At 41.5% G+C, this 17,244-nt stretch overlaps 2 protein-coding genes across 9 annotated transcripts in view; both read left to right on the forward strand.

Moving 5' to 3' along the window:
- Positions 1-313: 313 nt before the first annotated feature.
- On the forward strand, positions 314-12,166 carry EXO5 (exonuclease 5). 2 transcript variants are annotated; one of them, XR_002787070.2, is made up of 3 exons: positions 314-428; positions 4,077-6,406; positions 7,497-12,166. XR_002787070.2 is itself a non-coding variant. In XM_010595257.3 (2 exons), exon 2 carries the CDS (start codon positions 4,107-4,109, stop codon positions 5,223-5,225), a length of 1,119 nt encoding a protein of 372 aa, XP_010593559.2. In that variant the 5' UTR covers positions 314-428; positions 4,077-4,106; the 3' UTR covers positions 5,226-7,479. The 2 variants fall into 2 exon arrangements, 1 of the variants encoding a protein (XP_010593559.2); XM_010595257.3 differs by lacking the exon at positions 7,497-12,166 and having other exon boundaries at positions 4,077-7,479.
- Positions 315-17,244, forward strand: part of ZNF684 (zinc finger protein 684) — a 29,137-nt gene continuing 12,207 nt past the window's right edge. The window contains exons 1-2 of one of the 7 annotated variants that reach the window (XM_064281795.1): positions 317-428; positions 12,205-12,316. Coding sequence is in view for 2 of the 7 variants with exons in the window: in XM_064281791.1 (XP_064137861.1) it covers positions 13,117-13,137 (21 nt within the window). In the remaining 5 variants the exon portion in view is untranslated. Of the gene's footprint in view, positions 429-12,204; positions 12,317-12,832; positions 13,138-13,174; positions 13,228-17,244 lie in introns of those variants that run through there. The other 6 variants (XM_010595256.3, XM_064281791.1, XM_064281792.1 and 3 more) reach the window with 6 other exon arrangements.

The following is a 17,244-nucleotide window of genomic DNA, read 5'->3' on the forward strand; positions in this document are numbered from 1 at the left end:
AAGCTTGTGGGGTAGGGCTGGAACTGGAAGAGGAAACTGATATCGTAGCCCCGGGGGGAACCTCAGTTATTTTTTTACCCTTTTACTTTCAGGGAGCAAGGTTCGGATCAGCTGACTGTAAACAAGGTGTGGGGAAAACGACGAAGTCATGGAAAATTTGGCCCAGGAGACAAGGGAGTGTTACCTAGAATCTGGAGTGGGCTGCAGTTTGTGTAGTGCGGAACGAGAGGAGGAAACAACACAGCGTGAGAGAACGGTTCATGTGAGAAAAGACCAAAAGTCTTTGTCCTACCATAGCAAGGCCCAGAGTTGCTAGCCTGGGTGCCTCGATGAAGATTTAGGCTCTCAGAGCTTGTTTGTTGTCCCCTAGCGTTGTCATCTCAGCCTTCTGCCCTTCCGCCTAAGGAGGAAGATAAACTAAGTCTCAGGTGAGTAGGAGTTTCTTTTTTTTTAAACTTTTATCTGTCAGAGGGAATGGATACACCATCTTATCTTTTTCTTGGGAAGGGGAAGGAGATCTACATATATTAAATGCTAATATAGGTATTACATATTATCACTTGATTCTTTTGGTAGCTGAGTAGAGTAGGAAGGAGTACCCTCATTTTAAAGATGTGTAGCCTGAGGAAAACTGAAAACTCGCTCAAGATTACGCGAAAGGCAGGTAACTACTGCACGAGTAAGGATTCTGATCAGAATCCAGAGCTATAAACCAAAAAAAACCAAACCTGTTGCCATCGAATCGATTCCGACTCACAGCGACCCTATAGGACAGAGTAGAACTGCCCCATAGAGTTTCCAAGGAGCGCCTGGTGGATTCGAACTGTCAGCCTGTTGGTTAGCAGCTGTAGCTCTTAACCACTACGCCTATAAAAAAGGACTCCCAAATTGGACAGTATGCCAGTGTTTCCCAAACATCTCATTCACTTGCCACCCAACGATTTTTGTCAAACCTATATACTACTTGTATTGTTATTCTCATATTTTTTTCTTTTTTGCTTACATCTCTTTAAAAATCAAACTTGTCCTAAGAAACAGTATCTATGAAATTATGCATTTGATGGACCTAAATAAAAACATTTAGATGTATCTTAGAATAACATATAGCTAATATATAGCTATTAAAATTTAAAAAATATTGGTCTGTGGTACCGTGTGTAATCATTTCATGTATCCAAGAGATACAAATGACATTTGGGGACACCATGCACTGCATTATGTTCTCTATTTTCTCCTGAAATTTTTTCTCATAGGAAAATCCAGGCCACTCATCTGTATCTTAATTGTCCGTCCGTAGGATATTTGTTTACTTCTTTTATAGAAATAATTCCATGGGAATGTACCTCTAAGTGTCTTCTCCATAAGACATTTCACTTTTACCTGTTTAAAAAAAAAGACTCATAGCAACCCTGTAGTACAGAGTATAACTGCCCCATAGGGTTTCCAAGAAGCAGCTGGTGGATTTGAACTGCTGAACTTTTGGTTAGCAGCCATTGCACTTAACCACTGGGCAACGAGGCCTCCTTTACCTGTTCAGGTCTATCATATTTTTGATATTGTATGCAAAACAAGTAGAAAGTCTGTACTTTTCAGGAACTTACTCTCTCTTGGGGAGTAAATACATACACATGAAATTATTTAAGTCAATGTTGTCCAATAGAACTTTATGTGATGGGAAAAATGTTCTGCATTTGTGCTGTCCAATATGGTATCTACTAGCCACATGTGATTACAAAGCATTTGAATTGTGGCTAGTGTGACTGAGGAAGTAAATTTTAAATTTATTTAATTTACGTTTAAATAGCCACACGTGGCTTCATTGTTCGGTGCCATCAAGTCGGTTCTGATTCAAAGCAACCTATGTACAATAGCACGAAACACTGCCAGGTTCTGCACCACTCACAAATGTTGCTATACTTGAGCCCGTTGTTAGAGCCACTGTGTCAGTCCATCTCGTTGAGGGTCTTCCTCTTTTTCAGTGATCCTCTGCTTTACCAAGCATGATGTCCTTATCCAGGGACTGATGCCTCCTGATAACATGTCCAAAGTATGTGAGACGTAGTCTCACCATCCTTGCCTCTAAGGAGTATTCTGACTGTACTCCTTTCAAGACAGATTTGTCTGTTCTTTTGGCATTCCATGGTATAATCAGTATTCTTCACTAACAACATAATTGAAAAAAGGTGTCTCTTATTCTTCGGTCTTCCTTATTCATTGTCCAGCTGTTGCGTGCATAGAAGGTGATTGAAAATACCATTGCTTGGGTCAGGCGCTCCTTAGTCTTCAAGGTGACATCTTTTCTTTCAAACACTTTAAAGAGGTCTTTTGCAGCAGATTTTCCCAGTGCAGTGCATCTTTTGATTTCTTGACTGTTGCTTCCATGGGTGTTGATTGTGGATCCAAGTGAAATGAAATCCTTGACAACTTCAGAGATGTTTACTTGTGTTTTATTGAGTATGCAAAGGCATTTAACTGTGTGGATCATAACAAATTATGGATCATAACAAATTATGGGTAACATCGCAAAGAATGAGAATTCTAGGACACTCAGTTGTGCTCATGAGGAACCTCTTCTTAGACCAATAGGCAGTTGTTTGAACAGAACAAGGGGGTAGATACTGTGTGGTTTAAAGTCAGGAAAGGTGTGTGTTAGGGTTGTATCCTCTCACCATACTTATTTAATCTGTATGCTGGGAAAATAACCCAAGAAGCTGGACTCTGTGAAGAAGAACATGGCATCAGGATTGGAGGAAGACTCATTAACAACCTGCAACATGCAGATGACACAACCTTGCTTGCTGAAAGTAAAGAGAGTTTGCAGCTCTTACTAATGAAGGTCAAAGACCACAGCCTTTAGTATGGATTGCACCTCAACGTAAAGAAAAACCCTCACGACTCTACCAATAAGCAACATCGTGATAAATAGAGAAAATGTTGAAGTTGTAAAGGATTTCACTTCACTTGTATCCATAATCAACGCCCATGGAAGCAGCAATCAAAAAATCAAATGACACATTGCTTTGGGCAAATCTGCTGCAAAATATCTCCTTAAAGTTTTAAAAAGCAAAGATGTCACTTTTAAGAATTATGGTGCACCTGACATAAGTCACGGAGTTTTCATTCACCTCATATGCATGTGAAAGCTGGACAATAAGGAAGACTGAAGAATTGATGCCTTTGAATTATGATGTTGGGGAAGAATATTGAATATACCATGAAATGCCAGAAGAATAAACAAATCTGTCTTCAAAGAACTACAGCCAGAATGCTTCTTGGCAAGGATGGTGAGACTTTGTCTCACATACTTTAGGCATGTTATCAGGAGGGACTAGTTCCTGGAGAAGGACATCATGCTTGGTAGAGTAGAGGGTCAACACAAAAGAGGAAGACCCTCAACAAGCTGGATTGACACAGTGGCTGCAACAGTGGGCTCAAGCATAATAATGATTGTAAGGATGGCAAGACCAGGCGGCGGTATGTTTTTTTGTGGGTGGGTTGTTATGAGTCAGAACCGATTCAGTGGCACCTAACAACAACGACAAGGTAATTCGGTTGAAGTTACATGGTATGTTAGTGTCTGATTGAGGAATATAACTATTTTTCTACTTAAACTTCTTTCACCTGGGAATATATGGATAACACTAATACAAGATAAAACAGAAACACCAACCTTATTGCCATTGAGTCAATTCAAACTCATGGCATCCCATGTGTTTCAGAGTAGAACTTCTCAATAGGGATTTCTTCACTGTAGTCTTTACGGAATTAGATCGCCCGGTCTTTCTTCCACCGTTCTGTTGGGTGGGTTCAAACTGCCAATTTTTAGTTTAGTAAAGCACAAACCATTTATGCCACCTAGGGCCTCTTATGAATAACAGAAGCCATCCTATTGTAAAGTGTACCTTAACTCTATAGAGTTGTAACTCTATGGCATTACTAATTGCTTATAAGTAAAGAAGCTTCTACAAAGCCTTATAAATAACTAGCCACGATCCTTTTTTACCTCCTTGGTATTTGAATGTGCTTTTGAGAAATTTTTTATTTGTATAATACATTCTTTTTAACCTGTTATGTAGGACGTACCTTGCCCTATCCAGAGTTGTGCCATGGCAGAGACTGGTGAAGAGGAGAAGGTGTCAGCAGAGGCCTCAGGGTTCTCAGACCTGAGTGACTCAGAGTTCCTGGACCTGGAAGATACCGAAGTGTCAGATGCTTCACTTAGCAAGCCTGGCCCTTCTTCTGAATGCTCAGGGACGGATAGAAAGTCTATAAGCTTACAGAAATGGAAAAGAGGATTGGATGTCTCATCACCCATGGAGCGATTCCATTTTAAGTACTTATATGTCACTGACCTATCTACCCAGAACTGGTGTGAACAGCAAATGGTCTATGGGAAGGAGTTTCCTGGCTTCTCGACACCTGAGAAAGCAACTCTTTTGGACACTGGTGCTAGCATCCACCTAGCTAAAGAACTAGAAGTTCAAGATCTTGTGACTATCCCCATCACCACTAAAGAAGATGCTTGGGCAATAAAGTTTCTCAACATACTATCAATGGTTCCTACGCTGCAGTCAGAGGGGCGCATCAGAGAGTTTCCGGTGTTCGGGGAAGTGGAGGGTGTGCTTCTTGTTGGGGTGATTGATGAGCTGCACTATACCGCCAAGGGGGAGCTGGAACTGGCTGAACTCAAGACACGGAAGCGTCCTGTGCTCCCTGTGGAAGCTCAGAAAAAGAAAGACGGTTTTCAAGTCAGCCTATATAAATATATCTTTGATGCCATGGTAAAAGGGAAAATGACCCCTGCTAGCCTAATCCACCATACAAAATTGTGTCCAGAAAAGCCACTGGGTCCCTCAGTCCTGAGGCATGCTCAACAGGGAGGCTTCTCTGTGAAGTCGTTAGGTGACCTGATGGAGCTGGTATTTTTGTCTCTGACGCTGTCTGATCTTCCGGTCATTGACATCCTGAAGATTGAATATATCCACCAAGAGACTGCTACTGTGCTGGGTACAGAGATTGTTGCCTTTGAAGAGAAGGAGATGAGAGGCAAGGTGCAGCACTACGTGGCCTACTGGATGGGGCACCGAGAACCTCAGGGGGTTGATGTGGAGGAGGCTTGGAAGTGCCGCACATGCGACTACATAGACATCTGTGAGTGGAGGAAGGGTGGTTGGGTGCCCAGCTCTACGCTGGAGCCCAAAGCCAAAAAAAAACCTCACAAATGAACGGAAGTTATTGAAGGCAATTTGATCCTGTTCCTTGTGTATTCGGCAGAGTAAAAGGATCAGTGTCTGGGCTTGGCTTTCATGAAGAGTGTTTTTATTTTGCTTATTTTCCTATTTCCTCAACCTGAAATCATACTCAAATCTTGGACCAAGGCTCAGGGATGAGTGGGAGAGATCTCCCTGAAGCTTTGCTATGGATTGCCAAGCAGATATTCATCATGGCCAGAGCAAAAATATCATTCAGCAAATACTGCTTTCCTGAGAAAATTGGTATTTAATAATTCCCTTCTCTATTTGTCCTCAGTCAAGGTTTTCTATATTTTTATAATGAAATGCTGTCCAGGACAGTTGAACTGATGTTTTTTTTTTTCATAATCTCAGCCCTTCAAAAATGATCCCTATTTTTCCTCAATCAAGGTTTTCTATATTTTATAGAATAAAATGAACAATGACCAGGACAGTTGAACTGATGTTTTGTTTTTCCATAATGTCAACCCTTCAGAAATGACCACTCTAAAGAACTGTGTGTATATTATCCAGATTTTAAATCATTTCTCGTTGTTAGTAGCTGTTGAGTCAGCTCTGACTCTTGGCGACTTCTCAAGCAGAATTAGTGTAATGGGTAGACCAAGAATTTAAATAAATAAGTATTCTCAAAGAGATAAGCAAAACTGAAGCAGTAACAGGAAATTTTAAAGTAAAAATATTAGATATGAAAAATACATAAATGTAAGATAGCATGTAAAGTTGAGCATTTACATGCTGTACAATCTAGCAGTACCACTCCTAGGTATATACTCAGAGAAACCTTTATATGTACAACAAGAAATATAGGCAAGAATATACATTATAATGCTTTTGTAATAGCAAAAACCTAGGAGCTACTCAGGTGTCCGTCATCAGAAGAATGGGTGATGTGGTACAGCAGCCAAAACAAATGAGCTACGATGACACAACTATATGGATGAATCTTAGCAATACAATATTAAGTGAAAAAAATAAGTTCCAAAAGATTACATACAACATGATACCCTTTTTATAATGTGAAAAAAAAAATTCTTCAGGAAATTATAAAGGTAGTGGAGAGGAATCACGATGCCTCTTAGAAGACAGTAGAGCCCTTAGCTACAAACCTCACCAAAGGGGCCAGAGGAAAGAATTATATGAATACCACCTGGAAGGTAAGGACTTGGGCATGGAGACATCTATTGGAAAATTCGCAGAAGTAGATGGAGGGGCAGGGGAGCTGGCACGGGTGGAGTTTTCTTTATTAATTGGAATGTCAAGAGCCAGAAGAATGTCGAGCCAGAATATTGTTGATGTGACTCTTGTTACACATGAGTTGGTAAACCCTGAGTATATATAGAAGGTACAGTAAGTTACCTCTGGAGGTCTTCCAAGCTATGCATACTCTAAAGGACATTGGAAATCATGTAATAACACTCTAATTTACTGATTGTTGCGTACCAGGCCCTGTGCTAAACACTTTGTGATTAAATCTGTGTAGCCATTAATTAACCCCAGTGACAACCGAGACTTGGGAGGGTCCCGCAGTTCAAAAGTGGTAGACTCCAGCCTGGATATGTCTTGACTGCAGTGCTGTGGTCTTAATCATTCTGCTGTAAAATTTTCTTGCTGCTATTAAACTTCCTGAACTATATTATTCTAGGCTTCAAAAACCGGCAAAATAGTCTGTTATTGTAATAGTCAGAATAACGGTCACTTTTGAGAAGGGTTATGATTGAGCAGTAAAAGGGAGGCTACCAAGATGCTGGTAATATAATTTAAACTTCGTGGTGATAACATGGGTGTGTTCACTGTGTAGAAAACTGAGCTGTACCCTTAAAATTTGTATACTTTACTGAATGAAAATATACTTTAAATTCAAGAATTTATAAAAAATGCAAACTGTTTTAGTTATCTAACCCATTGCCATAAGTTGATTCTGACTCATAGCGACCCTATGTGACAGAGTAGAACTGCCTCATAGGGTTTCCAAGGAGGAGTGGCCGGTGGATTCCAACTGCCAACCTTTTGGGTAGCAGTCATCATTATTAACCACTGCGCCACCAGGGCTCCATCTTAGTTATCTAGTGCTACTATAACGGAAGCCATAAGTGGTGGCTTTAACAAACAGAAGCTTATTTTCTCATAGTTTTTGAGACTAGAAGTCCAAATTCAGGGCACTAGCTTTAGGGGAAGGCCTTCTCTTTCTGTTGGCTCTGGGGGAAGTCCTTACCTGTTTTCAGCTTCTGTTCCTTGATTCCTTAGGGATCTTCTTATAGCATGGCATCTTCCGCCATCTGTGCTTCCTTGCTTCTGTGTCTAAACTGCTCAAAGGAGATTGAAGAAGTACACAGGATCACTGGACAAACAAGAATTGGTTGATGTCTAATCATTTCAGGAGATAGCATATGATCAAGAACTGACGGTAGTGAAGGAAGAAGTCCAAGCTACACTGAAGACATTGGTGAAAAACTAGGTTCCAGGAATTGATGGAGTACCAACTGAGATGTTCAACAGATGCAGTGCTGGAAGTGCTCACTCACTTATGCTGAGAAAATTGAAAGACAACTACCTGGCCAACTGACAGGAAGATACCCATATTTATGCCTGTTCCCCAAAAAGGTGATCCAACCAAACGTGGAAATTATCAAACAATATCATTAATATCACATGCAAGTAAAATTTTGTGGCGGTACATCAACAGGGAACTGCCAGAAATTCAAGTCGGATTCAGAAGACGATGTGGAATGAGGGATATCATTGCTGAGGTCAAATGGATCCTGGCTGAAAGCAGAGAATACCAGAAAGATGTTTACCTGTGTTTTATTTATTATGCAAAGGCATTCCACTGTGTAGATCATAAGAAATTATGAATAACATTTTGAAGAATGGGAATTCCAGAACACTTAACGGTGCCCGTGAGGCAGAACATGTACATAGATCAAGGGACAGTCATTTGAACAGAACAAGGGGATACTGCTTGCTTTAAAGACAGGAAGGGTGTGCGTCAGGATTGTATCCTTTCAGCATACTTATTCAATCTGTATGTGGAGCAAATAATCCAAGAAGCTGGACTGTGTGAAGAATAACACGCCATCAGGATTGAAGGAACACTCATTAACAACCTGCAATATGCAGATGGCACAACCTTGCTTGCTGAAAGTGAAGAAGTCTTGAAGCACTGATGAAGATTAAAGACCACAGTCTTCAGTATGGATTACACCTCAAAACAAAAATCCTCACAACTGGACCAATAAACAACATCATGATAAACAGAGAGAAGATTGAAGTTGTGAAGGATTTCATTCTGTCTAGATCCACAGCCAACACCTATGGAAGCAGCAGTCAAGAAATCAAAGGAAAGGACCCCGGTGGTCATGGCCCCCAGACCTTCTCTTGGCCCAGGACAGGAACCATTTCTGAAGCCAACTCTTCAGACATGGATTGGACTGGACAATGGGTTGGAGAGGGATGCTGGTGAGGAGTGAGCTTCTTGGATCAGGTGGACACTTGAGACTATGTTGGCATCTCCTGCCTGGAGGGCAGATGAGAGGGTGAAGGGGGTTAGAAGCTGGCGAAACGGACACGAAAAGAGAGTGGAGGGAGAGAGCGGCTGTCTTATTAGGGGGAGAGTAGTTGGGAGTGTGTAGTAAGGTGTATATGGGTTTTTGTGTGAGAGACTGACTTGATTTGTAAACTTTCACTTAAAGCACAATAAAAATTATAAAAAAGAAAAATCAAAGGAAGGCCACATAAACCAGAGACTACATCAGTCTGAGACCAGAAGAACTAGATGGTACCTGGCTACAACCGATGACTGCCCCGACAGGGAACACAACAGAGAACCCCTGTGGGAGCAGGAGAGCAGTGGGATGCAGACCTCAAATTCTCATAAAAGGACCAGATTTGATGGTCTGACTGAGACTGGAAGGACCCCAGAGGTCATGGTCCCTGGAACCTTCTGCTAGCCCAAGACAGGAACCATTCCCAAAGCCAGCTCTTCAGACAGGGATTGGACTGGACTGTGGGATAGAAAATGATACTGGTGAGGAGTGAGCTGCTTGGGTCATGTAGACAGACTATGTGGGCAGCTTCTGTCTGGAGGGGAGATGAGAGGACAGAGGGGGTCAGAAGCTGACTGAATGCACACAAAAATAGAGGGTGAAAAGAAGGAGGAGTGTGCTGTCCCGGGGAGAGCAACTAGGAGTATATAGCAAGGTGTATATAAATTTTTGTTTGAGAAATGGACTCGATTTGTAAACTTTCACTTAAAGCACAATAAAAATTTAAAAAATCAAAGGACACATTGCATTGGGCAAATGTGTTGCAAAAGATTTCTTTAAAGTGTTGAAAAGCAAAGATACCCCCTTGAAGACTAAGGTGCACCTGACCTGACCCAAGCCATTGTGTTTTCAATAACCTCATAGGCATATGAATGCCAGACAGTGAATAAGGAAGACCGAGGAAGAATTGATGCCTTTGAGTTGTGGTCTTGGAGAAGAATGTTGAATATACTATGGACTGGCAAAAGAATGAACAAATCTGTCCTGGAAGAAGTACAGCCACAATGCTCCTTAGAAGGAGACTGCATCTCACATACTTTGAATGTGTTATCAGGAGGGACCAGTCCTTAGAGAAGGACATCATGCTTGGTAAAGTGGAGGGTCAGCAAAAAAGAGGAAGACCCTCAAGGAGATGGATTGATCTAGTGGCTGCAACAACGGGCTAAAGCATAACAATCATCAGGATGGTGCAGGACCTAGCAGTGTTTCGTTCTGTTGTGCATAGGATCTCTATGAGTTGGAACCGACTCAACATCACCTAACAACAAGAACAACAGCAACATACAATGGGTATTTAAAGCAGTGGAACTGAATGAGATCATTTAGAGAAATTTATAAAAGGCTCAAGGCCGAGCCCTTGAGCATTCCAACATTGGAGGTACAATAGAGGAATTGTGTTTAGTAAAGAAAACAGAAACAGTTTAAATGATGTGGGAGAAACTAGCTACATGAGACGTTTTAGAAGCAAAGAGAAGGAAGTATTTCAATTTTGTCGAATGCCGCTGAGGTGAAATATGATGAGGACAGAGAAAGTCCACGTAGAATTTCATTGATAAATTGACAAAAGTGTCAGGAGAGTAGTTAGCACCAAGAAGCCCAGTTGGAGGGGTTTGAGGAGAGAATTGGAAGTGGGTAAATATAGGCAGCAACAATAAGCAACTCCTTAGAGAAAGTTTTCTGTGAAGCAATGCTGAGAAATGGAGCAATTGCTGGAGTGGGCCATAAGTCGAGAAAGGATTTTTTCAAGATTGCAGATAAATATCTTTATGACATTGAAAATGCTAGCAAATTCTCTCACATTCCTAAATTACTAACATTTTATAGAATCTAGGATACTATCAGAAGACCTGGTAGCGAAGTGGTTAAGTGCTCAACTGCCAGCCAGTAGGTTGGTGGTTCTAACTCACCAGCCACTCCATGGAGAAACAGATGGCAGTCTACATAGTACATATTTACATCCTTGGAAACCCTGTGGGCGGATGTGCTCTGTCCTATAGGTCGCCGTGAGTCGGAAGAGACTTGTCGGCAACAGGTTTGGCTTTGGTTTTAAGATGCTATTGCTTATAAGATGTATCATTATCTGTGTTACCACTAAGAAAAAAATGCTGCCAGTTAAACTAAACGATCATTTGTAAGATAGCAATTTCACAGATGTTGAAATATGAAAAAAGTGTGTATCATGACCAGTGTAATACAGTATTTTGTATCTTTTCTCTCCTTAAACCTCCAATACCTCCTCCCTATCCTCACGTTCAGCTCCCTATTTCACTGAGAAAATAGAAGCCCTCAGAAGAGGATGTCCTCATTCTCCTACCAAATCTGTCCACCTGTCTGCATCTATACCTACGTACTCTGCCATCCCTTCTATTCCAGTGGATAAATTGTCCGTGCTCCTGCTTTGTTTTTTTTCATTATCTAATTTTATTTTTCATTTATGCTGCAAAAGCCGTTTAAACAGACAGGCTATTTTTTTTTTAAATAAAAGTATATTGTTTTGCTTACAATTTTTAGCCCAACAAATTTAAAATATTTAACGAGAAATCCCTGGTGGCATAGTGGTTAAGAACTACAGCTGCTAACCAAAGGGTCAGCGCTCCTTGGAAACTTGACAGCAATGGGGTTAACTATAATGAATACATTAATGATTTCTAATTGGGTGGTGGAATATATACCTTGGAATCTAGTACATTCTCAGTCTGCTCTGCCGTCTGTTTCTGTGAAACATTGCTGTCCTGAGTGACTGCTGTTGTTTATTTTCCTGCTGATCAATTTGAATTTTAACACTGTATTCCAAGGGTAACATCCTTTAAGATCAGTCATTGTGATCCAAGGTAGGCACATTAGGCATACTTCTCTACTTTGATCTAATCCCTCCAGTTATGTACTGGGTTCCATCCATCCCTTCTCTCCTCAAGGACTTGCTCTTGAAACTATCCTGTCTTTCCCTTATTATCAAAATTTCTCTTTCTACTAGATCATTTTAATTAGGATACAAACATGCTGTAATTTCTTCCACCTTTAAATAAAAAATAACCCTCAACACCAAATCCATACCCAATTACAGCCTTATTTTTCTGTTCATCTTAAAAGCAAAATTTCTTAGAAGTGTGTCTGTCTGCCGTCTCCCATATCTTCTTCCCCCATTCTTTCGTCCAACTCTTATCAAGTAACCAAACTCATCAAACTTTACTAAACTTCAACTATTGTACCCACACTGCCTGAGTCAACATAAACAGTGACTACCATGCTGCTGGAAACCCTGGTGGCTTAGTGGTTAAGTGCTACAGGCTGCACTTGGGTGGGACCACACTGCTAAATTCTTAGCTGTCATCTTACTTGGCCTATCAGCAACATTTGATACAGTGATCACTCTTTCCTCCTTGAAACATTTTCTTTTCTTGGTTTTGCAGATCCAAACTATTTTTTCATGTACCTATGGATCATTCTTTCTCAGCCTTCTTGGTCGGATCCTCTTCATCTCCCTGACGTAAACTAGTGCGTTGCTAGAAGAAACTATATTGGGTAAGGGTAAAATATTCTTTTAGCATACAGGTGGTTTCAATTTTCTAGTATGTATACATTCTGATGGAAACTGGTGGCGTAGTGGTTAAGTGCTACCGCTGCTAACCAAGAGGTCAGCAGTTCGAATCCGCCAGGTGCTTCCCTAGAAACTATCGGGCAGTTCTACTCTGTCCTATAGGGTCGCTATGAGTCGGAATGGACTTGACGGCAGTGGGTTTGGGTTTTTTGGTTTATACATTCTGATCAATCGTTATGCTTGAGCTCATTGTTGCGGTCACCTCGTTGAGGGCAGTGTTCCCTTCTGTTCTGCATAGGGTCGGAACTGATTTGACAGCACCTAACAACAGCATACATTCTGATAACCTTTTAAACAAAAAAATTATGTATACACTTCCCTTTTTAAAATGAGCGCGGCTCTCAGAGCACACCAGAGATACTAAGCTGATAATCTCCCCCAAAAGGAGGAACATCTGACACCTTCCGGAAATGAGCTCTACAGGTCTTATGGGAAATGTAGTCTCCCGATGGAGACCCTGGTGGCGTAGTGGGTAAGGGCTACGGCTGCTAATCAAGAGGTCAGCAGTTCGAATCCACCAGGCGCTCTTTGGAAACTATCGGGCGGTTCCGCTTTGTCCCATAGGGTCGCTATGAGTCCGAATTTACTGGACGGCAGTGGGTTTGGTTTTAGTTTCCCGGTAGTGGGCTTACATTCGGGAGGAGTCTGGAAATCTCGGTGAACAGTTACTTCCGCACACGCGCAGTGGGGAGGTATTCGGTATTCTGCAATCTTAAGACGCGGGATGCGCGAGGTGAGTTCCAAGGTACGGCCCTAGTTTCAGGGTTGGGCGACGCTGTTACCCGATCTCGGCCTTAGTGCCGGAACAGGGAGTTTGGCGGCGAAAGGGTGGCAGGTATGATTCTGCGGGACTTGGGAGCGGAAGGGAAGGGCGAGGAGAAAGGCGGAGACCGGTTTGTGGATTTAACAAGCCAAAGGTAAAACTTCACACACTCACATGTGGTGATCCCGTGATTTGGTGTGTGGGGCTGTCCAAATCTGCAATATTTAAGAGAAAACACGATCAGGGCTCCGACTAGCACTGGACAAGTACCCACAGCCCGGGTGGGGCTAGAGCAGGCTCTGTTTGCATTCTTGCCCTTGTATGTAAAGGTCACTGTGTAGGAATCCTGTTTGTGCATCAAAGCGTTACTTTTCCAGGTTCCAAGAGCACCATTGGCTCCACTGGAGTCTGCCACGGGAAATTTTAAGCAATTTCAAGGGAGCGGGGAAGACAGAATTTTGAGAGAAACTGTCATGCACTCTTCTTAGGGTACTTTCACAGTAATCATCTGAAGTTAATTTATCACCATTTTTCATAAGAATTAACTGAAATGGAGAGATGAAGTTACTTGTCTAGACTCATACAACTTGCCTAGTAAGTAGAAGAGCTGAGATTCAAATCCAGATGAGTTTTTGTCTAACTTTTTTTTTCATTGTAGTTTAGGTGAAAGTTCACAGCTCTAGTTAAGTTCTCATACAAAAATTTATACACATACTGTTTTGTGACATTAGTTGGCAGTCTTCACAGTGTGGCAGCACACTCCCTGTTTCCACTGGAAGTTCCTGTGTCTGTTCGTCCAGTTCCTGTCCCTTCCTGCTTCTCATCCTGCCTCCAGAGAGGAGCCGCCCCATTTGGTCTCATGTACCTGATTGAACTAAGAAGCACACTCCTCACGTGTATTATTTTTTGTTTTATAGGCCTGTCTAATCTTTATCTGAAGAGTGGGCTTCGGGAATGGTTTCAGTTCTGGGTTAACAGAGCGTTCTGGGGGCCATAGCTTTGGGGGTTCCTCCAGTCTCTGTCAGACCAATAAATCTAGTCTTTTTAGGTGAATTTGAGTTCTGCTTTGCACTTTTCTCTGACTCAGTCTGGACCCTCCGTTGTGTTTCCTCTCAGAGTGTTAATTGGTGGTAGCCAGGCACCATTTAGTTCTTCTGATCTCAGGCTGGTGGAGTGTCTGGTTTATGTGGTCCTTTAGTGTCTTGGGCTAATATTTTCCTTGTGTCTTTGGTGTTCTTCATTCTCCTTTGCTCCAAGTGGGTTGGGATCAATTGATGCATCTTAGATGGGTGCCCGAAAGCTTTTAAGACCCCAGTTGCCACTCACCAAAGTGGGATGCAGAACATTTTCTTAATAAACTTTGTTATGCCAGTTGATTTAGATGTCTCCCAAAACTGTGGTCTCCAGGCCCCAGCCCCAGCTACTCTGTCCCTCGAAGTGTTTGGATGTGTCCAGGAAACTTCTTAGCTTTTGGTTTAGTCCAGTTGTGCTGACTTTCCTTGTATTATGTGTGGTCCTTCCCTTCACCAAAGTTGATCCTTGTCTGGTTAGTGAATTCTCTTTCCCCCTCTCTCCCCACCCATCAAAGAATGCTTTTTTCTGTGTTTAAACCTTTTTTTCAGTTCTTATAATAGTGGTCTCATACAATATTTGTTCTTTTCCGACTGACTAATTTCACTCAGCATAACGCCCTCCAGATTCATCCATGTTGTGAGAGTTTCACGGATTCATCGTGTTCTTTATTGTTGCATAGTATTCCATTGTGTATATGTACCATAATTTGTTTATCCATTTGTCTGTTGATGGTCACCAAGATTGCTTCCATCTTTTTGGTATTGTGAACAATGCTGCAGTTAACATTCGTGTTCATACATCTATTCATGTGACGGCTCTTATTTCTCTCGGATATATTCGTAGGAGTGAGATTCCTGGATCATATGGTACTTCTATTTCTAGCTTTTTAAGGAAGTGCCAAATTGTTTTCCAAACTGATTGTACCATTTTACATTCCCACCAGCAGTGCATAAGTGTTCCAGCCTCTCCACAACCTCTCCAACATTTGTTATTTTGTGGGGTTTTTTTTTTTTGTTTTTTTTTTTAGTGCTAGCCTTGTTGGGATGAGGTGGTCTCAGTCATCTAGTGCTGCTGTAACAGAAATACCACAAGTGGATGGCTTTAACAAAGAGAAATTCCTTTTGTCACAGAAGTCCAAATTCAGGGCATAAGCTCAAGGGGAAGCCTTTCTCTCTCTGTCAGCTCTAGAGGAAGTCCTTCTTATCAGCCTTCGCCTGGACAAGGAGCTCCACCCAGGAACCTCAGGTCCAAAGGACACGCTGTGCTTGCAGCACTGCTTTCTTGGTGGTATGAAGTCCCTGACTCTGTTCACCTCCCTCTTCTTTTATCTCTTGTAATATAAACAGTGGTGCAGGCAACGCCCCAGGGAAACTCCCCTTACATTGGATCAGGGATGTGACCTGAGCAAGGGTGTTAAATTTCACCTAATCGTCCTTAACATGATCCAGTCTTGCCTCATTAACCTGCTGGCAGCAATTAGGATTTACAACACAAAGAAAAATTACAATCACAAGATGGAGGACAACCATACAACTCCCAGATTCACGGCCTCACCAAGTCGACATATATTTTGAGGGGATACAATTCAGTATATGACAGATGGTATCTTATTGTAGTTTTGATTTGCATATCTCTAATGGATAATGATTGTGAGCATTTCTTTATGTGTCTGTTAGTTGCCTGAATGTCTTCTTTGGTGAAGTGTCTATTCATATCCTTTGCTCATTTTTTAATTGGGTTGTCTTTTTGTTGTGAGATGTTGCAGTATCTTGTAGATTTTAGAGATTAGACCCTTATTGGATGTGTCATAGCCAAAGTTTTTTTCTTTTTACTCTTTTAGTGAAGTCCTTTGATGAGCATAAATGTTTGATTTTAGGAACTCCCAGGTATCTAGTTTCTCTTCTGGTGTTTGTGCATTCTTAGTTATGGTTTGTATACTATTTATGCCATGTATTAGGGCTCCTAGCATTGTCCCTATTTTTTCTTCCATGATCTTTATCATTTTAGATTTTATAATTAGGTCTTTGATCCATTTTGAGTTGGTTTTTGTGTGTGGTGTGAGGTATGGGTCCTGTTTCATTTTTTTGCAGATGGATATCCAGTTATGCCAGCACCGTTTGTTAAAGAGACTGTCTTTTCCCCCATTTAATGGACTCTGGACCTTTGTCAAATATCAGCTGCTCATAGGTAGATGGATTTACATCTGCTTTCTCAATTGTGTTCCGTTGGTCTGTGTATCTGTTGTTGTACCAATACCAGGCTGTTTTGGCTACTGTGGTGATATAATAGATTCTAAAATCAGGTTATGTGAGGCCTCCCACTTTGTTCTTCTTCTTCAGTAATGCATTACTTATTCAGGGCCTCTTCCCTTTCCATATGAAGTTAGTGATTTGTTTTTCTATCTTGTTAAAAAATGCCATTGGAATTTGGATCAGGATTGCATTGTATCTGTAGATTGCTTTGGGTAGAATTGACATTTTTACAATGTTGAGTCTTCCTATCCATGAGCATGGTATGTTTTTCCATTTTTGTAGGTGTCCTGGATTGAACTGTATCCCCCAGAAGTATCTGTCAACTTAGCTGGGCCATGAGTCCCAGTGTTGTGTGGTTGTCCACCATTTTATGTGATTTCCCTATGTATTGTAAATCCTATTACTATGATGAAATGAGATGGATTAGTGGAAGTTATATTGATGAGATATACAAGATTAAATAGTGTCTTAAGCCAATCTCTTTGAGATGTAAAAGAAGCAAGCAGAGAGACATGGGGACCTCATACCACCAAGAAAGCAACACGGGGAGCAGAGTGCGTACTTTGGACCTAAAGTTCCTGCGCTGAGTTGCTCCCAGACCAAGGGAAGACTGATGACAAAGACCTTCCTCCAGAGCCAGCAGAGAGAGAAAGCCTTCCCCTGGAGCCTGAGCCTTGAATTCAGACTTCTAGTCTACTGGACTGTGACAGAATAAACTTATCTTGTTAAAGCCATCCATTTGTGGTATTTCTGTTATAGCAGC

The sequence above is a fragment of the Loxodonta africana genome, chromosome 3, assembly GCF_030014295.1.
Source record: "Loxodonta africana isolate mLoxAfr1 chromosome 3, mLoxAfr1.hap2, whole genome shotgun sequence".
Classification (NCBI taxonomy): Eukaryota; Metazoa; Chordata; class Mammalia; order Proboscidea; family Elephantidae; genus Loxodonta; species Loxodonta africana.

What these genes read in the sequence shown, in the direction of transcription:
- EXO5 (XM_010595257.3), top strand. Translation starts at nt 4,107, where the DNA reads ATGGCAGAGACTGGTGAAGAGGAGAAGGTGTCAGCAGAGGCCTCAGGG.